Source organism: Sciurus carolinensis, chromosome 3 (assembly GCF_902686445.1).
Source record: "Sciurus carolinensis chromosome 3, mSciCar1.2, whole genome shotgun sequence".
In the NCBI taxonomy this organism is placed as follows: Eukaryota; Metazoa; Chordata; class Mammalia; order Rodentia; family Sciuridae; genus Sciurus; species Sciurus carolinensis.
This window is the reverse complement of record NC_062215.1, coordinates 4,689,968-4,715,084: the sequence shown is the minus strand read 5'-3', so window position 1 is coordinate 4,715,084 and position 25,117 is coordinate 4,689,968. Positions and strand designations below refer to the sequence as shown.

At 51.4% G+C, this 25,117-nt stretch overlaps 1 protein-coding gene across 1 annotated transcript; it reads right to left on the bottom strand.

Moving 5' to 3' along the window:
• On the bottom strand, positions 1–25,108 carry St6galnac1 (ST6 N-acetylgalactosaminide alpha-2,6-sialyltransferase 1). The gene is made up of 9 exons (XM_047546276.1): positions 24,907–25,108; positions 3,202–3,886; positions 2,444–2,612; positions 2,170–2,341; positions 1,782–1,920; positions 1,437–1,540; positions 1,159–1,248; positions 963–1,062; positions 1–738 (listed from the first exon to the last, which is right to left on the bottom strand). The coding sequence occupies exons 1-9, from the start codon at positions 25,035–25,037 to the stop codon at positions 553–555; spliced, it is 1,776 nt and encodes a 591-aa protein (XP_047402232.1). The 5' UTR covers positions 25,038–25,108; the 3' UTR covers positions 1–552.
• Positions 25,109–25,117: the final 9 nt, after the last annotated feature.

The window sequence follows — 25,117 nt, the reverse complement described above, 5'->3', positions numbered from 1 at the left end:
TGCAAAATTTATTTGCATCTCCATGGAGATGAATCATTTGTGTTACTATCAGTTTCCCACAACACGGAGTTGACAAACAGAGAAGGAAAAGTACAGACCTTTCAAGAATCAGATAACCCTTGGAAAGGGCCTCTAGACAATCTCTTGTTCAATTAAGTGATGCCCCCAAGTTTCACATCTGCCGAGTAGAAGATCTGAATTCAAACCCAATCTATGCGTCTCCGTGAGTTCAGGCTCTTTCCTCTGGCCAAGTAGCTCTTGGGCAGTGAAGAGTGTTTTTCAGCAATGGGTGGTATTGACCATTTACTATCCCATTTAGTTAAAAAATCCTAGGCCTCAGGAATTTCCATTGGAACCTGCAGCAGCTTTCTGAAGAACTGCAAAACCTCCACCAATCCTTTGTGATGAGGGACTTTTCTCCTCTGTGGTGGTGTTCTTGGAAATCTTGAAGGGCTTGGAGCCAGGTCCAATCCTGGTCCAAGCCCTGAGGAATGGCAGGAGGCTCGCTGGGCCCTGGAGTGGGTGAAGAGCCTGCTGGGGCCCAGGCTCGGGTCAGTTCTCTGCTGTCTGGGGACGCTGGTACAGCCAGATGATACCTTCGTCATGTAGGCGCTTCCAGACAGCTCTCTCTAACTTGAAGTCATGATTTATGTAAAAGATCACTCGTTTCCATGATTTGTCATAGTAGTGATCAGAGAAACGCTCGTGGCCCTCGGTGATAAAGCCATAGGCACTCACCTAGGTAAAGGGTGGAGGAGAAATAGGGCCTATGGGGCCGTCTCCCAGGCTGCTTCTCACGGGCTCTCTGTGGGGGGCTTTATCCTGGTTCTCTGCCCCGGGGGGTCTGGGTGCAGGTCACTTGGATGCACATGTACACTCATGCCCACTGCCCTTCCTGGACAGAGCAGGCCTAGGAGTAGCCCCAGAGCTGTTCTCCAGTTATTCCTGAAGTCCAGCCTTACCTTGTCACAGAGGTGAAGGGCAGTGAGCAGCAGGAGGGCCCCGGTGGTGGGGCGATATATTCTCCAGTGAGAAGTGTCCAGGGTCTTTGACCTCAGAAACCTGTAAAATACCCCAGATCCCCAACTGTCAGGAGCTTGCATGGATGAGAGGCCCCTTCACCGACTTTGTGCCGTCACCTGGGCTTTCTACTGTCACCTGTTCTTCATGTATCGGAGAAAGTCTGGATGCAGCAGCAGGTATCTGTCCAACTGCAAGGCATCCCGAAAAGCTTCCTGGGGCCTGCGCCTGTGGTCAGGGATGGTTGTTCAGGCTCAGTTCTCTGACTGGCTTGGTGGGGGCCAAGTCATGGTCATGACTGGTACCCATCTCCAGGTGGCAGCCAAGGCTGTGCCCACTGGTCCACCCCTTTGTTGCCATTCACCTCAAGGTTCAGCCTGGGTGGGGTGAAGAGGCAGGAGGAGGGAAGTGGGTACCTGAACCAGAAGAGGTTCTTTCTCTGCAGGGTCTGGTTCAGGAGCATTGTTTCCAGCCACTCATAGTCCCGGGTGCCCTCTAGGAAGTGCAGGTAGCGAACGTCCTAGGGAGCAAGGACAGGAAGTGGTCCCAGGGTACTGTCTGAGGACAAGGGCTGGGCTCTCATACCAGAGTGCCCACTTGCTTCCCTCTGGCCTGGTGTGGGTGTCTTCTTTGCCCTGGTCCTTCATGTGAGTAGAACCAGTACCAACCACAGACTGTCCAGACCCCAGACGCTCATCCCCCTTCTCACCCACGTGTCCCCCATCCAGAGTCTGTGGCCAGGTCCCTTCCTCTCTGCTCACCTTCCCTAGAGGCACATGCTGGAAACCCCGATTGCCCAGTATGAGAAGGGACTGGGTCAGGGAGAAGGCGGTAAAGCCATAGAAGGATGTGCGGGTACCCACATCCTGTTCATAGCCTTTAATGACGGCGCCACTCAGTCTGTATAGAAAGAGAAAATCAGAGGGAACTTGTGAGCAGAGAAGGGAAGTGTATGAAGGTAGGTGTGGGAGGACAGGGACCCAGCAGAGGGAGGCCTGGGGGAGGCAGGGCGTATGTCCTGTCCTTCTCTGGGGAGCCCGGGAACCCCATCTTATCCAGACAGAGGCAAGGAACACCCTCTTAGGGCTCTTGGAATAGCCCACACCTGTAGGAGAGGGCTGGCAAGGGGAGCTGGGGTGGACACCTTACCGGAACACATAGTCATGGCCATCTATCTCCCGGCCCACGTGGGAGTTGTTCAGGATGCCCCCGTTGCCCACCACGGCACAAGTGATGCACCGGGGGCTCCCGACGGGGAGGTCGGCCAGGAGAAGCTGCTGCTGGGGCACTGGAGGGAAGCGGGTCACCACCTTCTCCACCACTGGAACGGTGGGCGGGCATTCAGAGTCTGGAGGAGGCGGGGAGCTCCGCCACCCTTCCTCCCAGGCTGCGGGCCCCAGCCTCCCCCAGGGGAAGGACTCACAGGAGTAGTTGAGCTCCATGAAGCCGAAGGGCGGGCCGAAGTGCTCCAGCCGGTCCCACTCACTCTGGTTAAAGTGAGCCGAGTCCAGGAAGAGAGTGAGGTTGGGCAGAAAGAGGTTCTGCAGCCACGGCGACTTGGAGGCTCTGACCTTCACCGAGTCAGGGCAGGTCTGTGAGCAGGACACGCGGAGGTCAGGAAGCAGGGGCTGGGCTGGGCCTCACACGTGGAAGGCACTGCCTCTGTCCCCACTTCCAGTCCTTGGGTCTGCTGACCTTCCCTCTCCGTTGTCTGGGCCCACTGTGGCCCTGGGGGCTCCCAGGGAATGGCCTTCTCTGCCCTCAAGGCTGAGGCACCTTTGTCAGTGGGAGAGGGATCGCGGAACCCGTGTCCAGGGTGCTGTTGGGGCCAGGGCTCAACTCTGTGTGTAAGCAGGCACGTCTGAATGCTGCCCCTCCGTGCCAGGGTGTGGCAGGACAGTGGTGGGTGCGGCTGGAGGGGCATGAAGGCTTTAAGGTCAGTTTGGCAGGGCAGACCAGGCAGAGGGCGAGAAACCCTGCGTCAAGCCCCAGAGCGAGTTGCTCTCCCCGGAGGATGACCCTCGAGCAGCTGGCGGCCCTCTGGGAGGACCCTCTCGCTCACACCTGCGGTGCTGCCTTCCCTCCTCCCCCGTGTTGGCTGCCCCAGGAGGGACGAGCAGAGTAGGTGGGGAGCAGTGGAGGCTGGCGGGAGGCGGGTGCTGCCCTGGGGGTGGAGCTCACCGTCTGCAGGCTCCCCCTGTCCAGGCTGTATTTTTCCTCAAAATCCCACCGAGGCTCAGACTTGAAGTTGGCAGCCTTCAGCCTTTGGCTTCTTTGCATGGTGGGGCTTGGGACAGGGGCACGCGGGGCAGCCGGGGTGGTCTTCTCCTTGGGCTGGACAGCTGCTGCCGTCCTCGCCCGGGGTCCTGTGGTTGCTCTCGGTCTGGTGGTTGCTCTCGGTCTCACCCTCGTGGGTGCTGCTGTTGCCGTGGTCAGCGTTTCCTCCCTGTGGTCTGGACTGAGCCTCTGGGCCGTAGTTGCCACTTTGGTCAGATGCTTCTCTGTCCTTACCGTTGTCACCTTCCCCTTCTGGCCCTCTCTTCTTCCAGTTGTCTTCTCGACTTGACTTTGCAGTGCTAGTGCCTCTGTCCTGGCAGAGGCCACGTCCTTGTCCCGACCTCTTGGTGGCAGTGTGTCCACCTTGGCTCTCTCTTCTTGGCTCTTCTGTGAGGTGGTGTTTGCTGTGCTGGGCGCCTGGCCGGCCTCTGCCCTCCTGCTCTGGGCAGCGCTGCGGGTTGTGGTCCGGGGGTGTGTGTCTGGGGTGCTGTCCTCCTGCGCTTCCTCTGCCTGGGGGCTTGTCCCCGGTCCCCTGGTCTTTTGTAGCGACTCCTGAGAACTTTCTTCAGTGCTTTTTATAAACTGATACCTATGGAAGAAAGAACTCTTGAGGAAGGCTGGAGATGGTACAAATAGTTCAGAAGCAAGGCTAGTAATTACTCTCGTGCCTCAGGCAGACTTCAAACTAGTCTCCACGGGAGATGGAGGGCACGGTGTGGCCATCTACAGAAACCACACTGCACCCTTCGGCAGAACCCCTGGAGACTTACCTCTGGCCACGAGAGAGAGACCTTGGCAACAAGAGGCATTTGCTGTGCCAGCCTGGACACTGAGACATGTGTCCCTGTGCCGCACCCCGAATCCCTGTGCCTACACCTGAGCCCCAGCAAACACTGCCATTCCCGACTGTGAGTTGCAATGAGTCTTGTCACCTAATATTTGTGTCATTCGACACTTCTTTTTAAACACACGAAGCACAGGTAACTAAGTTACATAACATCACCCACAAGGAAGTGGGAGAGGCACGTGCACATAAGGACCAGAGCCGCCGGCCTTACATCTTTTTCCTTTCTCTGGTGGTGCTGGGGTGGAACCCAGGGCCTCAGGCATGCCAGGGGAGCACTCTGCCACCGAGCACACCCCCGACCCCAACCCCAACCTCAACCTTAACTTTGAAAGGTTTGCCTTACAGATTGACTTCAAGTACTACTTAGAAAGAAACTCTTGCTTGTTGACATCATTAGGGAAAAAAGTATTCTCAACACATATTTGTCAAAAGCCCACTCTTCACAGGGCGTCTCACTTTAGATTTTGGCGATTACAGATGGAAGGCCTTTCCCAGCCATGAGCAAGAGAAGGCCTGGTCAGAGCCCAGCAGGTGAGCAAGACACACCTGCCTGGGGCTGTGGGAGCTGAGAGTGTGTGGGGAGGCTGCCCCGAGGGAGCTCCCGTCCTGGAGCATGGAACTGCTGCTGGCCCACTGGTCACAGCGCAGAGTGGGGGCAGGGATATCCCACTCAGGCGGCAGAGCTGGAGAGCCATTGGCCTTCCGCGTGGAATCGTAGACCTGGAATTGGCTGTGTGTCCCCTTGTGCAGGAGGGGCTATTGAAGACTTTCAGATAGGAGGAGGGGAGGGGGCTGAAGGAGGACAGTGGCTGCGGGGCCCAGTCTGAGTTCCATTCTGAAGGCGGCTTCTGGCGGTTAGAAGGCGGCTCCTCCGGGAGGCCTGGTCTGACTCCTGGCACGCACGGGTTTTGCTTCCAGGGATGGTGTTTCCTTTTTCTTTTTTGACTTTTACGTGAGACTGGTGTCAGGTGTTCTGGGAGAAACCTGGGTCTCTGACTTGATTCCTGGTGGGGTCCCTGCACTACCCGGGTGTTTGTAAGGGTTCCTGGGAGTCTCGGGAAGCACCTTCCCCTCCAGGGATTCTAGCCACGACCCAGGATGATTTCCCCATCCTCAACTCCTGCTGCCGGCGCTCTGGGCCTCCCTGCTCATCTTGGTCACAAGGGTCCCCATAGCTCCCTCTAAGCTATGTTTTGTTAACAGACTTACCAAGGCTACCTGAAGGAAGAAAAGGAGGCACAGGAAGTGTGCAGGCCCCCTAGGCCTGAGCGAGACTCTGAACTCTTGGTTTATTATCTCACGAGACTGAAGAAATCATCCTACCTTCCCTGACTCTTGATTTTCCTACCTGTGAAATGGGCTGCTGGGCAAACGCTTTGGGGAGCATGGACAGACGGCACATGAAGGCGCCTGCTGCAGCTCAACCAAGACGAGTTCCCGCCCTTCTCCCCCTCATCCAGGTTCACGGTTGGAGGTTCCTAGTGGGTCCCGTTTAGCATGCACGGCCAGGGGTTGGCTTGCCTGGCCTCGGGCTCCTCTGGTGGCTGCTTGACTCCCCCACCCAGTTCAACAGTTATGCATTCATTGTTGGATTCGGCAGATATTTACCGATCTGCACAAGCTACTGGGGACTCAGCGATAAGCTCATACCGACACATCCTCCCGCCACGGAGCCTGGGATGTAAAGGGGAATGACAGGTAGTCCCGCAAATAAATGTCAAGTTGTAACTAGGAGCTGTGCTGGGAGAGCCGGGCGGGTGTGGTGCAGGGACGTGGCCGGACCTCAGCCCTGCTTCCTGCCGTGCGTCGATTCTGGCACATCCGGGGTGCAGGGCAGTGCCGTCTCTCAATGCACTCAATCTCTCTTTTATTTTCTTACAAACTGAAGAGGCAGAAATCACCCTGGCAGCCCTCACCCCAGGGTGTTACGGTGCCACATCATGCCACGTTGGGGCTTCGGATAGGCCTTCCGAGTCCAAAAGGAAGTGGATTTAAACAAAAGCATGGCAGGGTATGAAATATGTACATAGGACCTATGAAAGAACATCTCACTCAGTAAGCAATTAATGAATGTCTATTCCGTGCCATGTGCTGGGAATACAAATTAAATAAGGCATGGGCTTTGGACCCGTGAAACGTGCAGTCCTTGTTATCAGAGGCAGAGGACAAAGGCCAGCTTCCATTCCTGGGGACACACAGGGCTGGTTCCAGATAAGAGGTGAAGCAAGCAGATTACCTGTGCTACCCTTTCCCCCTGGAGGCCTCCCTCCAGCGCGGCAGTAGAGGCCCGCCTGGACTCCCTGCCTTTCTCAGCTAGCAGGAAACACCTTTGCATTTCTGGTGTTCCAGGGGGTCAGTCTCTGTCCCAATTTTGAAACTGAGCAGGGGCCTAAATTCCCTTAAGGGTGTATTCCAAGGGCCAGCCGTGGTGTCTGGGCTCATCTCCCAGGGCTCTTCCTCCCTGGAACAACTGCACTCTGAATATGACCTATGCCGAAGGTGCTTCTTCCTTTTTGTGTGACCCAGAGGAGCAATTGAATTGGTAGGTAGTTCAGACCAGAAAGAAGAGAGGCCCTGGGGTTAGGGTATGGGAGGTAGCACATCCTGAAAAAGCCAATAGCCTTCAAGTCCTAATTCTTTCTTATTTCTCGTTTTCAACTAAGAAAATAAAAAGGGAAACTTATTCCAAGGGTAAGTGTCTCGAGGAACCAAAAGCAAGCTGTGGTTGCTCCTCAGGAGGCCTGGAACCCAGACCCTGCCTCCAATGAGACTTTGACTCTGTTCCCACCTCTGCTCCCTGTGAATTTATGCTCTTTTTTTTTTTTTTTTTGGTGGTGCTGGGGACTGAACCCAGAGCCTTAGTGCTTCCAAGGCAGGCACTTTACCAACTGAGCTATATCCCCAGCCCAGAATTTGTGCTTTTTATCTTTTTAGTCAGTGCAGATTAACCTCCTCTCTTCCACCCGCAGGATGGAGGGATGCGGCCACCTCGTGACCTCTGTTCTAGGGGCTCTTGACTCTCTTTGCTTCCACATTTTCAATCTTGGTAGAAGGACGGGTCCACTTGGGTTCCATTTCCATCCCTGCCCAGTGGTCCGGGTCACACAGTATGTGACATCCTGGGGCCCACCCTGTGCACAGTAGTGGATACGGAGAAAGAAAGATCCCCAAGATAATGAGGCCTGAGAAAAAGAGGTAAAAATGAAGGCCCTGCACTGCCAGCCTCCAGCTCCCAGGACAGATGTCTCCAGGCGCCAGCTGCAGACGGGGAGGAGGCGTCTTATCACCCTGGACGGAGACAGTCTCTGGGAGGCCTCCCTCTCCTCCCAAGTAGGTCCTCTTCAGACCCTGTCCACAGACTTGACCCAAAAGGCCCACCTCCCTGAGGGTCCAAGCAAACTACCAGATGTCCATAGACCACCCTGCAAAATGACCTGTGTAAACTCAGGCCCTGTCTTTGTTCGGGGGCTCGTTTTCCACCAGGAAACTGAGTTCCACGACGCCGTTTCACCGCTGCAGCCCCGTTTCTGTGTGACACTCGTTTGTGAATGAAAGAACTGATGCTGGAGTTTGTACTCATCCGGGTCTCTGTCCTTTTTGTGCTAACATTTTTGATTCCAAGAGCGAGGTAACATTCCCTACTTCCCCACAACCCATTCCCTTCCCTGGTAATCAGTTAAACAGCGGATGAGGTCTGGAGACTGGAGGCTGATTGTGACCTGCTGGCACCTCCAAGGCTCTCTGAAAGCTGGGAGGACCCGCAGCCCCTGCTCCCAGGAGCCACGGCTGAATCTCCAAACTGACTGCCTTCCCTTTCCCTGTTGAACATAGGCCGGTCCTGCCCTTTGCTGTCCACTTCACGCGGGGGAAATTTGGTGGGAGTGAGAGACAGAGGGCCCAGAACAGCTGAGTCCGGACGGTCAGGGCAACTCTCTGGTGCTGTATGAAGCTGTTGGGTCTGAAATCTAACTCCGAGCCCTCAGGGGTACCAGATGTCAACCGCTGAGTGGGAGAAGCTTGGTGCGTGAGGCAGGAGGAAGCTCGAACGCAGCTGGAGGCGTCTGGCTGAGTGACTCCCTAGCGTTGTGCGAAGGCTTCGAGTCCCAGACCTGACTCCGGCAGCCCTCAGGGGTGTGGACATCAACCGCCTACTGAACCCTGTGGCTTAGTGGCGTGTGAACAGTGAAGGGACTTATATCACACCCTTCGTTGGCATTCAGAGGCTGACTTCTGCTCCCTCTCCGATCTTCCCTTCCTCTCCACACCCAGCAAGCTCCTCAAATCGGGGAACTATTTGCCATTTTGCTTCTGCATCCATCACGGGCCTTCTCGTCCCTTTGGAGAGGGAAGACCCCGTTTATTACCCGGGGACCCAGTCCTTCGCTCTTTTCTCTTCTGCTGGACAGAGATGCCACCATTAGGCATCCCGGGACCCAGCCCCTTACCACTGGGATTGAGGGAAAGACGTTTCCCCAGTCCCTCGTGGGCAAGTCCAGTGCAGGACTGGCACATCAGGTGGCTCTATCATTAGCGAGGGATAAATCATTTAATATTTTTACAGATGCCAAATACACTTATAATATCATTCACTTCAACATCTTAATTTGGAGGGAGAGGGATTCCTAACTCAGGCAGGAAGCCCATCCTCAGTGCTAGTTACATAAAAGATCTGCTTGAGGCTGCACTTCTACCTCCCAAGGTGGCAGTCCTACCTTGTAGGGGGCATCCGACTAGAAGGGATCACATTTCCCTGGCCATTCAGGAGGCGGACAGGCTTGCTAAGAAAGTTGCTCAATCTGGCCACCACCCCAAACAGGCTTATACTCCATACCTTTAAAAGGTTAATTTTCCCCTGAGGAAACTAAGGCCCTCTTGTCCTATCCACCAGACCCTTGTTCCCTCCAAATAGTCTTAAAGAATTCTTTAACCATGTCCCCTTAGATTTACAGTATCTCCACCAAAATTCCGGCTCACGCACAACGTGTCTTAGGATTAACCCCAACTCTAATGTGAGGACACCCCCACTCCCTGCACACCAGGCGAGAGCCACTCTCTGGGGCAGCTGGCAGCTCGCTTCACCTGCGTGCCTTCTGTAAAGAGAAGTGGATACTCCTGGTCTCGGTGGACACTTCTACGGGATGGGTTGAGGCTTCCCGGCAACCTTGCTCGCCCGGGAGATAATTCCGCGCTTTGGCTTCCCTGCCTCTCTCCAGTCTGGTAAAGGCCCTGAGTTTACTTCCTCTGTCACCCAGGAACCAGCTAAGTTCTAAACATAAAATGAACTTTCACATTCCCCTCACCCCCGGTCCTCAGGGTAGCTGAGAGGACCAGCAGGACCTTAAGGCGATCTCGGCTAAGTCATCCACAGACCCTCATTCAGACGGGACTAAGCGTCTCCCCTGGCCCTTCTCCGAATCCGAGCTCTACCCGAGGAGCCTCTCCTGACCGGGCCTTTTGAACTCAGGCATGGCGCCCCTCCTTCCCTACTACCGTTCAACCCAGCGTCCCTGCTGACATCTTGACGCCTCTGCTAGCTCAGCTTCGGGCTGCTCTCTGGAACTATGCTCACCCACAACGCCCCCAGCCCCAACCTTCAGAGGCCCCCTGTCTAGTTCCGTAGGGGGCTCAGCCTACCTCTCCCCTCCTCACCCGCAGCCTCCTTACAGGGAAAGTGGGAAGGCCCATTCGAGGCCATTCTAACTCCCCCCGCACCCCCCGAGGCCAAGTTAGCCGGCCACCCTCCCTGGGTTCACGTCAGCACTTGCCCCCACTGATGCCTCTTACCACTCGGGTCCTAGAGGCCCCACTGACCCGCGCGAACCGTCGCCCAGACGTTCCTGAGGAAGCTGCGCAGCCTTCCTGGAAACCCGGGTGCCCTCTCTCAGACCTCCTTCCCCCTTTCCTTAACATTACCCAGAGGTGAATTAAATCGATCCCATTACCCCCTCACCTTTCTCCTTCTCGGGCACTACATCTTACTCGGGATCTCTGGCTCGCGGGAACTCTCACGGATCTGGCCCCCATCCACATCTCTCTTCCTTCTGTTTTCTATATCTCATTTCCCCAGGTCCCTGGGTCCGCCAGCAATTTTCATTTAGTTACTCAGGATCGTCTTCCCGGCCTCCACTTTGCGTTTCTTGCACTAATTCATATTGGGGCTACCCTGAGTTTCAAACCTGGGTTCATCACATCCCGGAAGGAGGGAAACAAGGGGCCCAAACTTAACTAATCTCACCGGTAAAGGTTCCCCTGTCGAGCAGGAGACTAATGTTAATTATTCATGAAAAAGACCCCCATACCTTCACCATGGCCACAGGGACCACCCCCCCGTAAACCGTGGAAACGGACTAAGTGTGTCGCGCCTCACCCATGAAATCTCTTAGTCGCAGGAAAACAAGTTGTAGAATGGGGTCACGTTGGGTATTAGTGGATGCTCAGTCTAAAGACGTGGGAGGGACATATGATCACAGGAGCGATTTAACTTGAGTACATAAAAATGACATAGAAGCCCCCACCACCCAGTATTGGTATAAAGGGCAATTATCACCTCCCACCCCGAGAATGGATTTGGGGCCAATTCAGGATTCCATATGGAAACTAGGTTTAACGCAGGAACCTCTTCTAGTCTGGAATGGTGAGATTTACCGGTGAGATTAGTTAAGTTTGTTCCCCTTGTTTCTCTCCTTCCAGGATGTGATGAACCCAGGTTTGAAACTCAGCATAGCCCCAATATGAATTAGTGCAAGAAACACAAAGTGGAGGCCAGGAAGACGATCCTGAGTAACTAAATGAAAATTGCTGGTGGACCTAGTCTTAATATGGGAAATTGAAAACTGTTGTCCACCTTAACTCTTTTATAAGAATTCTACCTCACAGTATGTGGTTTAAATCCCTATGTTTTATTGTCTGGGCTCATTCAAATAAGATATAATGCCTCACAAAATATACACCATGTCACGTGTAGAAGTTGCATGTTGCAACACTGTAATAATCGGACCCCATGGCAGGACCCAAAACAAACTCACAATTCTTAAGAGACCAGCAGCTTCCTGACTCTGTAAAGCTAAGAGAGCCATGGCAGAAAACACCTTCCGTAGTGTTCATGCAGGAGCTGTGGAGACGTTTAAAGTACTCGACTAAACGGTTTATCGAGTTGTTAATAGTGGGCATCGTTAGTTTGGCTGGACTCATTGCCTCTGCCTCTACAGCAGCAGTGGCCTTTCACCAAGAAGTTCAAAAAACACATTACCTTCAATGATTCATAAGAATTATACTGATAGAAGCTCAAGTCACAATAGCGAAACTAAGGAACCAACCTAGATGTCCTTCGATAGATGAATGGATAAAGAAAATGTGGCACATATACATGATGGAACATTACTCAGCCTTGAAGAATGAAATTATGGCATTTGCAGGTAAATGGATGGAACTGGAGAATATCATGCTATGTGAAATAAACCAATCCCAAAAAACCAAAGGTCAAATGTTTTCTCTGATAAGCAGATGCTGATCCATAGTGGGGGTGAGTGGGTAGGAAAGAATGAAGGAACTTTGGACTGTACAGAGGGGAGCGAGGTGAGGGTATGGGTGGGGTGGGTTGGGAGGGGAAGGACAGTAGATTGTGAGACAGACATTATTACCCTATATACATGTATGAAAAGAATTTTTTAAAAAGTGTATTTATCACTGTCAAAAAAAGTTAATGAAAATAAATAAATAAATAAAAGTTAAAAAAAAAAAAAAAGACTTATACTGAAACCTGGCCAGACTCAAGTACTTATTGGCCAGAAAAATCTAAGTGAAGCTCAGCAATTAGAAGATTCTGTTATATGGCTAGGAGAACAAGTACAAGGTTTACGATGGACTCAGAGGCTCCAATGTCATTAAAATATTACTCACTTTTGCAGCATTACTAGGATTCCATACAATGACACTGAGGTCCAATGGCACAATGTACGTAATCACTTAATGGGACTTGATCCTTTTCATAATGCCTCTTTGGAAGTATTAAAATTATAGTCTCAGGTTCTGGACATGGCTAGTGCCCAACCACCTACTTTTGATAATGAAGAAATCTGGAGCAGTTTTGCCGAAGGGATATCCTCCCTTAACCCTTTTAAGTACTTTTCCACACATATTAGCTGAGTTACTAGCCTTAACAATACTGTTAATTGTGTCTCTGGTCTCATTATATGTAATTAGTTGAGCAGGATGGAAACGATTAAACCATTAGGAAAGGATGGTCCCAAGATTAATCACGCTTGCTATGCTCCAATGAAACCGTGCCCATGAACTCACGGGAAGAACACCCCAAATCTGATTGGGCCTCGACTAAGATTAACAAAGTCCTCACTTAGGTTGCACGCTGAGATCATTTTTCTCAACACTGACAGATTACTTAACCTTCCACACTAGAATTATACCCTTAACATTAGTGAGCTCATCAGTCTTTATTCTATATGCTACAATTGTTTCCCCTAATCTAACAAACGAGTCAACCTTCACATGTTGCTATAATTTTTTCTTCTCCCTGTTTTTAGTTATTTAAGGAAGTGGTCAGCTCAGCCGCAGCTGCCAGAACACATCCCAGGCTGTCCCTCCTTCCACCGCTCACCGCCTGAGCTCCGGCAGCAGCATAGAGTTGACATGGCGCGGATGACCCCGGCCTTCCCTGTCACCCCTCTGCCGGCCCCCATTATCATTGCCAGAACTCTGAAGGGAAGCCCTTTCCCCCGCTTCGCCCCCTCCCAGCTCGAAGAAGCCAGAGAGCCGTCGCCCGATTTCCCCTTTCCTTTCAGATTCTGGAAGAATGGGTATGGAAAATAAGAAATTCCCAAGATCATGAGGCCTGAGAAAAAGAGGTAAAAATGAAGGCCCTGCACTGCCAGCCTCCAGCTCTCAAGACAGATGTCTCCCAGGCTCTAGCTGCAGACAGGGAGGAGGTGTCTTATCACCCTGGACGGAGACAGTCTCTGGGAGGCCTTCCTCTCCTCCCAAGTAGGTCCTCTTCAGACCCTGTCCGCAGACTTGACCCAAAAGGCCCACCTCCCTGAGGGTCCAAGCAAACTGCCAGATGTCCATAGACCACCCCGCAAAATGACCTGTGTAAACCCAGGCCCTGTCTTTGTTCGGGGGCTCGTTCCAGGAAATTGAGTTCCACGACGCCCGGTTCCGTGCGAGGCTTTGTTCGTGGATAAAGCTGATGCGTGGAGGTCGCTCTTGCCCCGATCTCTCTCCTTTCTGTGCTAACACACAGGAGGAGGGCAGTTTCAAGAGGAAGAGGGGGTTGTTGGCTGGGCAGACACCCCCAAAGTATCCATCATGAAAGACTACGGCTCAGGGTGCCCCGGGAGACCGAGCTGGTCAGGCCTGGGTCCTGGGTGACTCACTCCAGGCTGATTGAGTGGGAAGGGTCAAGAGTGGCCAGGATGGAGCTGAGACTCGCCCCACGGTCTGGGCTCTGACGGCTCAGCGTGAGCTCCAGCCTGCGTGGGCCGCCCGGCAAACAGCCCCAGCCCTTCACTTGGTTTATCAGACGGCCCTGCTAACCAGCGAGGCCCCGGGGTGGGTTCCCCACAACCTCCACAGCCTCCTCCTCCCCTGTGGGCGTTGGGGGTTGTTCTTCCCATGATGAACAGCATTTCCTCCCGTCTTGAACACTTTCATGGATGCCACTGTCCGGCCAGGAGGCACCTAACAGGCAGAGCTGGGAAGAGGACGGGCGGGTGGTCTTCCGCACTGCACACCGCAGACCGTGCAGCACGGACAGCTGACCACCTGCGTGGTGGTCACACGGCCCCTGAAGAGTTAAGGCACCCCTCTCTGGAATCCTGTTTGGAGACGGGAGTGGCCCAGGGACACCCAGAAAGACACTTCTGTCTACAAATGCTCCAATTGCTTGAAAAGTCATTGAAGTTGTACAGGAAGTCACAGCAGTGATCCAGGGAGTGACAAAATTGTGTAATTAAGTTTCAATTCTCAATAATTAAATACACCTATGATTGTTAGGTTTGCAGGTGTTTATACAAGCACTTCCTCATTCTGATGCATGGACTTACTGAATGCTTAAATTGTGTGCGGAAGCCGAGTGTCCTGTTTTCATTCCTTCAGATCCTGAGTGGTCCACAGCTCACACCCCTTGGGCAGGGCTGCGGACGGGACAGCATGTTTCCTTCCATTAAGGGCCTCTAGTCCAGAAAGACAGGAGAAAGTCATTATGGGCCACATAATTAAGCAAAAAGCAATTTAATTTCATAATTCTGATCTACTTGGGGGTTAAAGAAAAAATATTGCATTTAAACATGCATGAGGGTCACTCAGCTCTATTGGATAAAAGTAACACATAGAAGGATGTTTAGCTGGCAATCTCCTTTCTATTGGTAGAAACATCATCAAGGGGAACCTGGAGGCAAAGAAATGGTGGCAGGTTCAAAGTTCATTTACGCCTGACTTCATAAAGCAATCTGGCAAGAAAGCACTATCTTCCCAAGATCGTGGTACTATAGATAAGGCAGGGACCTGATCTGAGGCTGTGCAGAGGCTGTCTGAACTGAAATCTGAGAACAAGACTCCACGTCAGTGGTCACCTGTAATGCCAGTAGGAGTGGATCATTTTATGGAGCACAGGAAAGAGGTCAAAAGGCTCTTGTGATTTCCGAAGCAGCTTTGCACCTGGATTCCCCCTGCTATGGCGTGGAGACCGGAAGGGACCTGGGTCCTGCGCCCGGCTTGTCTGTTGTCGTGAGTGGCTAGTCACACAGATTGGTGCTGCTCACATGCCTGTCCCAGCCTCTCTTGGGGGTCCTGGTCATCACCCTTGCCTCTCTGTTCCTCCACGTGATTCCAACTTTAGCCGTTTCTCTTGAAAGGGGAGCACACAGACTTGGCTGCTCCCAGGTCCCCTGAGTCCTGCTATCCAGTCCTCTGCCTGGGGTTGCTCCTGTCCCCACTCACTTAGCCGGACCTGTGGTTCCAGGACTCCCATGGTGTCCACGCAGGTCTTCCAGTCCGCCCTCTGGAGTTTGATGAGCTCTTTGGGGTCTCCTTTCCTATCTGAAATCAAAACAGCTATTCTGCTTTGCCTTTCCAACTGGCAGGTGTATTTTCCCTGAGTAATCCTGAAAAGTTTTAAATGATTTAAAGGTTTTGAATGATTTTAAAGTGAGCTGCTTCAGTGACTAAAAGCTGTAGGATCGCCTAAATTACCTCGCAGGTTGAGACACATGCTGGAAATCCGTGTTTTGTTATTCTGAGTGTTCTTTTTCAGGTCAAAGCTCATTTGTTTGGAGAGATACTGAGGGATAATGTATTAGAGGAAGAAAAGAGGAAACATTCAGGGGTAACTTTTGTTTGCTTTGAACCCTTCCAATCCAGAAGGGGTCATACTAAAGGGCAGAGAAGAGGAAGAAAAAAATCCAGAAAAAAAATGAGGAAGCAATTCCCAAGCACACCCTGCTCAGGTTTCCCCAGAGCCCGCTGAGATGCCTGCCTCCTCACTGGACTCACTGGGCCAGAATGACAGTGAGTTGCTTTGGGGGGTGTCCTCTCTCCCTAAGACACACACGTCCAGTCCACAGGCGGGACACAGGGCTCACCCCCGACTCCCAGGCATGAGTATTGATGTGATAGTTGAGGAGACCAGAGAAGATCCCGAGGAGGGTGGTGGTGGGCAGGACCCAGCTAACCAGGGAGGAGATGTTTTTAACAGCAATGGCAGGTATGGGTCGAGAATCACAGACGCAGGGTCTGCAGTCTCCGAGCTGGGAAAGCTGGCTCTCTTTATCTCTTAGTACAACAGCCAACTGAGTGGATCAAAGGTGCTGGGGAAGAAGCTCAGTGCCCAGCACTTGCCTGCCGTGCCTCAGGCCCGGGATCCATCCCCAGCAAAGGAAAAAATAAAGAGGGAAAGATCAAAGACCTAAAGGCAAAACCTGGAACCATGGAACTATTGGACAAAACCGGGGGAAAGGTTTCAAGACATTGTTCTGGGTAATTAATTTTTTGGATAAAACTCCAAAAGTACAGGTGACAAAGGTGAAAACAAACAAGTAGCATTACGTCCGACTTAATAGGCTTCTGCACAGCCAAGGAAACCATCCACGGAGTGTGCAGAGGTGCAGAAGGGGAGGAAACACTTGCAAACTATCCATCTGACCAGGGATTAATAGCCCCAGAATACAAGGCACTCAAACAGCAGCAAAAATGTGAACCATCCCTTAAAAACTGCAAGCGACCTGAAGAGACATTTCTCAAAAGAAGGTGCACAAACGGCCAAGTACGTGAAAAAAGGCTGAATGTCTCTCATCGTGAGGAACGCAGACCGAACAGCGACGGGTGGTTTCAGCCCAGCGGGAATGGCCAGAATCAAAAAGGCAAGAGATAACAAACGGTGGCAGAATGGGAGAAAGGGCGATTCTTACATCCCGGTCAACAGCACGTGCGAGTTCCCCGTTACAGAAAACGGTATGGAAAACGGTGTGCTCCTCAAAGACCTAAAAACACGAGTCCTACAGGATCCAGTCCAAGGAAGTGAAAGGCGCGTTACCAGAGAGACGCCCGCCCTCCCACGTTTGTGGCAGCTGCATTGACAAGAGCCAAGACATGGCATCGGCCATGTGGTTGGCCACTGGAGGATGAGCAGAGAGAACAGGCGGTGTATGTGAACCATGGAATGGTGGCCGGCCAGGAACGACGTCCTGCAGTTGGTGGTAACATGGATGGAACTGGAGGGTGTCGTGCTAAGTGGAATAAGCCAGGCACAGAAAATAGCACCTGTTCTCACCGCACATGGAAGCTTCAGGAGCTGATTTCATAGACAGCAGAATAGAGCTCAGTGGCGGGGAGGGAGCAGAGCCAGGAGGGGAGGTGGGCACCGGAATTCCACTAAATGGAGGAGTGAGTTCCAGCTCCACAGCACAGGGCGACCAGCTGACAATGACGTATATTTTACAGAGCTAGAAAGAGCTGTTTGAAGGTTCCAACATGAAGACGTGATACGTACCCTGACTGGTCAGACACCTGGGGCGAGTCACAGAACACTTCGAGCCTCTATTTCTTCAGGCATTAAACAAAACCCTTAATACCTGTCTCATAAAACTTATGAGCCGATCTAGAGCAGGCACTTTATTTTCCTTTCTCTCTCTCTCTTTTTTTTTCTGCATCCACATTTTTTATTGGTGCACTATGGTCGTACATAATGGTGTGATTTGTTGTTACGTATTCATGCGTGCACACGAGATAACAATATAATTTGGTGAAGGGCACTTTAAAAATTACTAGGTCATACCACGCTAGCCTTGTCAAACTGGGATGGTTGTCAATGCTGGGATGACAGTGACAGATGCCCGGTCAGCTTTCCTTTGGGTTGCTATGTCCAGAGAGGACCCTTGAAGGGAGGACCAACTCCAAGGATCAGGGCGAATCATATTTCATTGACGCACTTCACTACTTCAAGTGGAGAGTCAGAAGACAGCAGGTCAGCCGTGTTATTCAGAAACATGAGGTCAGTGCCAAGAGACAGCAGGGGAGCTGAGCAGCCGCCTTGGGGATCAGGGCCCTGGAGTGGGAGGCACCAAGGGCTGCTCTGTGGCTCTGGTGGACTTTACGACTGTGCCCGTTTCCTCAACACACATTAGAAATCGAGGAGAACCCCAGAGACTCTGAAAGCCCCATGCACTGTTTATCTGATGCATGTTTTATTAAATGCCTGGCCATGACATGGCGGGCATAGAACATCCGCTAGGGACGCCTGTCTGAGCAGCTCACTGTCTCACAGGGAAGCAGTGTGAATATCCACAGCTGCAGCAAGGTGTCACGCATGGCGACCTTGGTCCCAGGCGCGGGGACAACTCAGGAAGACGGTTCCCCCTGGGAGACGATGGCAACGTGGACGTGATCCCTAAACAGAGCCTTTTCCTCTGGAGTCTTCTGACATGAGAAAGGAGATGTGTGCTCAGTGCAGAAAGGCAGAAAGTGGCTGCAGCCCGAGAGCGGACCATCTGCTGCAGTCCCATCCCCTGGAAGAACACGCCGCCAGCCCCTCGGGTGTGAGCAGCCAGGTCCCTCTCCTGTCTGGTTGTCTAGCATTCTGGAATGTCATTTAACTATTTTCCTCCCAGAACCCCTTCACCTCCCCCAGCAGTTAAGAGTCTGTTCCATGTTCACAATTTGATGAAATACATAAAATACCTTAGAGAAATTAGGAGGGAGGAAGACTTAACTACTTCCTAGTGCCATTGTCCCTTCCTTGGAAAGACCTGCTCTGGTGGGGGGTGGGAAGGGAGAGAAGAGAGAGCGGAGGCAGGACAGAGATCACCAGGTCAGAGACCACAGGCCCCTATGGCAGTGGGTCTGACACTAACCCAGAAAGGCAACGACTGCATGCAGAGGCTAGGGAGATGGGACCACAGACAGCCTGAGCCAGGTGGACCTGGGAGAGCCAGGGACAGGGGCAGTGCTGCTCAGCAGCAGCTCCATCAGGGGCTAAGAGTCTGCTGCCCTCCCATGCTTGGCACTGCATTAGGTCCTAGAAGCCCTGGCAGCATCCTGGGATGGGGCAGAGGAGGAGGAACAGCCAAGGTTAAGTTCTCCTACAGCCTGGAGGACCAGAGGTCCAGAATCAGAAATCAGGAGGTTAGAGAAAGTAAGGTGATGTTTCTTATTCCAAAACAAAATAAAATGCAAAGCAGACTCCATAGATGTGGTTTTAAAGCTTCCTCTTAATTATCATCTCTAACATGTTTATACTAGACTTCTGAGGCCAGGCAGCAGAGGGTGGCTTTAGACCATATCTGCACGTCAGCCAGCAAAACGGACCTAGGAACAACACCTTCACAGTCTGATGCCCTTGGCTTTGTCTTAAGAAGGTATGAGAGGTGGCCAGTAACCGCGGTCTGAAGTCACAGAGTCGCTTTACGTCCTTCCTCGTCACTCCTTCCGCCATCCTGCCTGTGGCCAAGTTCAGCCAATCTGATACTCTCATTTTTTTCTTCCTGTCCGTATGGTCCCTGCTCAGGTATCCTGAACCACTGCAGTGGCCTCTGACCCCCTTCCCATCCCCCAGCATCTAACCACAGAGTAACCCGCAGAGAGCACAGAATTAAGCATGTAACCCCATACTCTAAAGGTTCTGATAACTGTAGGATAAAGTCTATGAATACTTTGGCCTGTTATTTAAGGGCATGGATTCATTCTTTCATCAACAAGCATTTATTTATGCTCCTATGCTGTGTTCAGGACATGCTCTAAATACTGAAGAAACAGACAAATGAGAGGCTACCCACAAGAAATTCATGCTCTGGCAGGAAAACCAAACAAAACTCTGGGTTTGCTGAATCTAAGGAGCTGGAGGGCAGAGCCTGGTGTAGCTCAGAGCTGAGAGGCTGGACTGCAGTCAGCTTGCCTGGGCCTGCCCTTGTGACCAGACTGTCCCGGGCACGTTATTTTATCCATAATGGGGGGGTGGTAGTGCGATGATGGATCTACCCGAAAAGCCTAATATGCAACAGCCATCATGACTCTGAGACCAGGGCCTGGCACACTGCAAGTGCCACTCCAGTGCCAGTTGATCAGCTCCATCGACGCCCTCCTGAGCATTCTGGGCCATGGCTCACCCTGTTCCCTCCATTTGCATCGTCCCTGATGGCTGAGATGTCACACACTCACTAGGCTTTGTGCAAGTGCGACCTTCTCCGTGATGTTCTCATGCCGACTCCCCCTGGACCTGGTCTTCTGGGTCTGCTTCCTAGCACGTGTCCTTTTTGACTTTACTGCAGGTATTTACACTAAGAGAATCACCTGCATCCTGCTGACCTTCCTTGTATCTCTCTCTCTCTTCATTAGACTTTGCATCTCCTGAGAGTCAAGCCACAAACAAGATAGTGGAAGAATGGCATTGGGGCCAAAGTCCCCGAAATTCAAATCTCTGTTTTGCTATTTCCTGGTTGGGTGGAATCAGCCTTAACCTTTCTGAGCCTCATATTTGACAACTTTGAGAAAGAATAAATATGCTGATCTCGGTTCTCTGCCAAGGAGTACATAGACGGATCCTGGTAGAGATAGCTCTGGAAATGTCTCCAGTTCTGAAATGTTATTGATGTGTCGTAAAACTGGGTCACCACCTTGATTTCAACCCTCAAAAATTAAGGTAAGGTTTTTACAGTTCTCTTTTATATCTGATTTTTTTTTTTTTAGGTTCTGGGAATTGGATCCAGGGACACTCTACCACTGAGCCACATCCCCAGCCATTTTTAAAAAAGTTTTATTTTGAGACAGGACCTCACTAAGGTTGGCCTTGAACTTGGATCCTTCTGCCCCAGCCTCCCGAATAGCTGGGATCACAGGTATGTGCCACTGTGCCTGAATTATGTCTGATTTTACTGTTACCCTGTTCCCAGAAGCACTGTAGGATCAAAACCGAGAAAGGTGGACCATGGCCAGTCTCTAAAGTGCAAAGCTTGTGGTCACCTTTGCCTCTCCTACTCTTCTTCTTGTTCCTTTGAAACGTCTCTTATTGGCCCCTTTCTTCCTGCTTTCTGCTTCTGGATTCCCTTCACCTTGAGATTCCGTGGCTAGTTTCTTCCTGCAGGACTGTGTCAGGGTCATTTGCATGGGAACTCTTTCTGTACCCACCCTTAGTCACCACTGTTGGTCAGGCCAAAACAGCACCCACTTCACCTTCCAGCCCGTCCAGTGCACCTCTGACAGACTAGTCGCCATCACACACCAGTCCCACGGGGCCACTGCTGTCCACATGCCTGTGCAGCAAGCCTCTGGCCCTGCCCTGCTGCAGGGCTTCTGCTGCCCAGGGCCACCCCCTTCCCTGCTCCGAGGTCAGTTTGCCTGTCACTCGGCAAGGCCAGGGGACTTGTTTGTAGAATCTTCCTCACCCGCACGCCTTTTCCTAGTCTCATCTGAGCCCTGCCTATCTCAAGTGCCACATCTTCTGAGAAGCCTTCAGCAGAAAATTTCCAGGGAGAGTCTCTTCCAGAAACCTCCGTGTGGCACTTGCTCCCTCTCTGAACCGTTTGGAAACATAATTACATGAACAGTTTACTGAGAGGTATAACGCATGTCCCTTTTCCTATTCCTTAATGTCTTGGGCAGACTCCAAAATGTTACAATCACTTGATGCTGAAAATTCATTCACAGGAGGCTGAGGGCATAGCTCAGTGGCAGCACACTTGCCTAATAAGTGCAGGACCTGGGTTCACAGTACCAAAACAGAACAACCAGCCGAAAAACCCAAGACTCAGTCTAAGAAAAACTGCAATATAATCCTCCCCTTCCCTCCCCTTCCCTCCTGCTTCCCCCTCTAATCTAGTCCAGAGCTCCAGTTGTCCGTGTTGTTCAAAGCTCCTCTCCTGTTCCCGCTCTTAGCCTAACCAGAGCTACAACCCTCTCGGCTGGGGTGGGATGGGGAGACGGAGGAGATGAGAGATGAGATGAGGAGTTTGGGGAGGTACAGAGGAACGGAGGGAGCAGCAAGGTCACGTCAGGCAGGACAACACTGCCCCTCTTCCTTTCCTTCCTTTTGCAGTGTTGGCTGGAATGGAGCCCAGCCCCCGAGCTGTGGCCCCCGCTGCCCCTTGGTCAAGGCCCAGCTCTTCTGTCAGTGCCCACCTGCTGGCGTGTGTTGGGGAGGTGTCTGCTCACCCTGAGGCTCCGCCAGCCTCTGTCTGATGGCAGGGACCCTCGTGACCCGTCTCGCTAAGGTGGCTTCTCTGTGGAAGGTTCTCCTGTGCACCAGGGTTCCTCCAGGAGGGTCCTTCCTGGACCTGACCCCGGGACCCCGGCAGCATTCAGTGTCCCCACACTTTTCTAGGGTGAGCATCTCATTACTTGGTTCCAGCAAGTAACCGGACAGTTCCAAGGCTCGCTCCCCCGACCTCTGCACCACGCGTGCCACAGGAGTGGCTGGGACGGGGCAGCGTGGCTGTCTTCTTCCTCACACGTCGCACTACAGACAGTCACACTGGCCTTTGGCCTTTGGAAACCTCTAGACCAGAAACAGGCACCAGGCAACTTAACCTCTGTCCTTTAACTCCTGGGGAAGAAGGTCAGACACGCTGTCACCTCCTGGTGACATTCATCTGCAGGCCAGTGTCACCCTGGAGCACTCTCCAGGAGAGCTGGGATCCTCTAGCATCTCTCCCCTCTCGCTATCTTACTTAAGCTTGATCGATTTGGATTTTGCTGATTGCAATCAAAAGAACCCTGAAGAATGTTCATGTTCATGCTGTATGCAAAAAGAATTCTGCAGGTTCACTTATTAAACTTAAAGAAGAAAAGTGCAGGAATGTTAGTAGAAAATTCAAAAGAAAACTTGTATAATTTGGGGGCAGGACTCACCTTCCTAAAAATTGCACAAAAAGCCCAATGACCATAAAGGAAAAGATAGACAAATTTTATCTACATAAATATTACTTTGGGGCAGGGGTTGTGGCTCAGTGGTAGAGCGCTCGCCTACCTTGTGTGAGGCACCCCATAAAAATAAATAAATAAAGGTGTTGTGTCCTACAACTAAAAATGAAAATAAATAAATATTATGTCTTTTTAAAAAATATTTTATCTTATTTAAAAAAAATTTTTTAGTTGTAAATGGACACAGTGCCTTCATTTTATTTATTGATTTTTATGTGGTGCTGAGGATCAAACTCAGTGCCTCACACGTGCTAGGCAAGTGCTCTACCACTGAACTACATACAACCCCAGCTCTAATATTACTTTGTATGAGATATGAAATCACAAACACCGTAATAAATATTGGGCAATAGGAAATATTTGAAGCATTGCAACATATAAGTCAGAAAAGAGCTAATATCCCCCATCCATGGGAATCTCTTACAAATAAGAAAAAGAAAAAATTTAATTTTAAAAAAAAAGCAAAAGATACGAACAGGGCATTCATAGAGAAAAACAAATGGTTCTGTCACTCGGGAGGCTGAGGCAGGAGGATGGCAAGTTCAAAACCAGCCTCAGCAACTTAGTGAGTCCCTGTCTCTGAAAAGAGAAAGGGCTGGAGATGTGGTAAAGCACCTCTGGGTTCAATCGCCGGTAACAAAGACAGAAAAGGAAAACACAAATGGTTAATAACTTTGAGAAGAGCCTCAGCTTCTCCAGTAAACTGAGAAATGGAAATTAAAAAGAGAAACACAGGGGCGGAGGGTGGGGGAGCTAATGCTTTGCCATCTCCATTAACATTTCATGTGGCTGTGACCATGGTCTTGAACGCCACCGCAAGAAATCCACCTGCAGAAATGCCGCATAGATGTACCAAGGGAGGTGAGGAAAAATGGGTGATGGCCCAAGTGCCCATCCCCAGGTCCAGTACCCCGGTGCCAATCAACAGGGATGGGCTAAGGAACACTCTCAGCAAAATGCTGTGGAGCTGTGAAAAAGAAGGGCGTGGGATGGGGCTGGGGGCCTAGCTCAGAGGCAGGTGCTTGCCTGGCATGCAGGAGACGCAGGAGGCCCTGGGTGCCCCCACCCAGCACACAAAATAATAATGGTGATGATAATAATAAATAGCAGTCTACGTATCAATAACATGGAAAAATGTCTACAACGTAGTGTGATTTAAAAACTGTCCTGTAGCCAGGCCTCGAATGCCTGTAATCAGGAGGCTGAGGCAGAAGGATCCTAAGTGGGAGGCCAGCCTGGGCCACTTAGCCAGATCCTGTCTCAAAATCAAGAGGACTGGGGAAGTGGCTCAGTGGTAGAGCCCCTGGGTTTAGTCATCAGTACTGGAAAAAAAAAAAAAAATTGTCCCGTGGCACAGAAAGTATGATGGGATGTATAGATGCAGGTCTTGCATGGCACGAAGGAAACCCACACCAGATACAGGGTCAGAAGCCCCGGGTTTAAATCCCAGCGCTGAGACACGCTAGCAGTATTATTTCAGGTGACTCAGCTTGGCTCTCTGTGTCTCAGCATCCTCATAATAATGAGAATTAGTTCACGTACATAAAGCATTTAGAATAGGGCCTGGCACACAGTGCTGCTGCGGAAGTGTAAGCTATAATCATGATACCGAAGTATTCGCAGGGATCAGAATGGCGTGAGATGGTGAGACCTTTGCTTCCTGCTTCACTTCTCTGTGTATCTTTTAACTCTATGAGAACATCTGTTATTTTAAAATTTGAAGACTAGTGAAACCAAAAGAAAAAAAAGTTTTTTGTTTTTTTGTTTTTTTTTTTTTTTTCACTTGAGTCTGGAAAGAAAAGGACCTTCATTGCTAGAGGTGTGTTTATTTTCTAAAAAAAAAGGCTTGGTCTTTTTGGAGGATGAACTTGGGGCAGAGAATGGAAGCTGCCTCCCTAAGTGGGAGGTCTCGGTTTCACTGGCGAACCTCTCAGGGCGGTACGATTTTGAACAGATGGAACACCTGGAACAAATCTTTCGCTCTAGGACGTGGAGAACAGCCTGTAAGAACCAGCGCTGAAGCTGCTGGCGTTACAAGTCTGGAGGGGAAACTGTCCCATTTTCTACCTGTGCTCTCTGCTGACCGGTTCATTAGGTCTCAGTTCCTGCCTCCATTTCTGCCCCGTGGGAGTCTGGGGGTGTCCCTGGTACCTTGGTTACCACCGCTGCCACCATCACCTCTGTGTCCCCACGTTTTCCCCTTGGTCTTCCCTCCGAGTGGTTCCTGATGACATTTCTGATCTGACACCTACACAAGTGGCTCCCAGATCACAAGGCTTCCCGGGGCTACGACTTTCGGTTCCCCCTCATGAAATAGGAAGTTGGAAGGGTGCACCTCTTACCTGGAAGGCTTCGTGCTAGGCTCCTTAATGAAGGAAGGCAGGGTGAAGAGGAAGAAGATGAGCACAGCCAGAAGCAAGGGCCACAGGACACCTTGACCCAGGCGACTGAGTCTCCGTGGGCAGGACCTCATGCTGCTGAGTTGGGCCCTAGAGGAAATTCCTCCATATCCTGGGGTTTGATGCAGGCAGCAGATAGGCTCCCTGCCCAGGC

Excerpts from the sequence above, each read along its gene's own strand:
- St6galnac1 (XM_047546276.1), bottom strand. The coding sequence starts at position 25,037 with ATGAGGTCCTGCCCACGGAGACTCAGTCGCCTGGGTCAAGGTGTCCTG. Across the intron at positions 1,921-2,169 it reads GGCCATGACTATGTGTTCCG|ACTGAGTGGCGCCGTCATTA; the intron begins GTAAGGTGTCCA and ends CTTTCTATACAG. Across the intron at positions 1,541-1,781 it reads AGCATGTGCCTCTAGGGAAG|GACGTTCGCTACCTGCACTT; the intron begins GTGAGCAGAGAG and ends CTTGCTCCCTAG.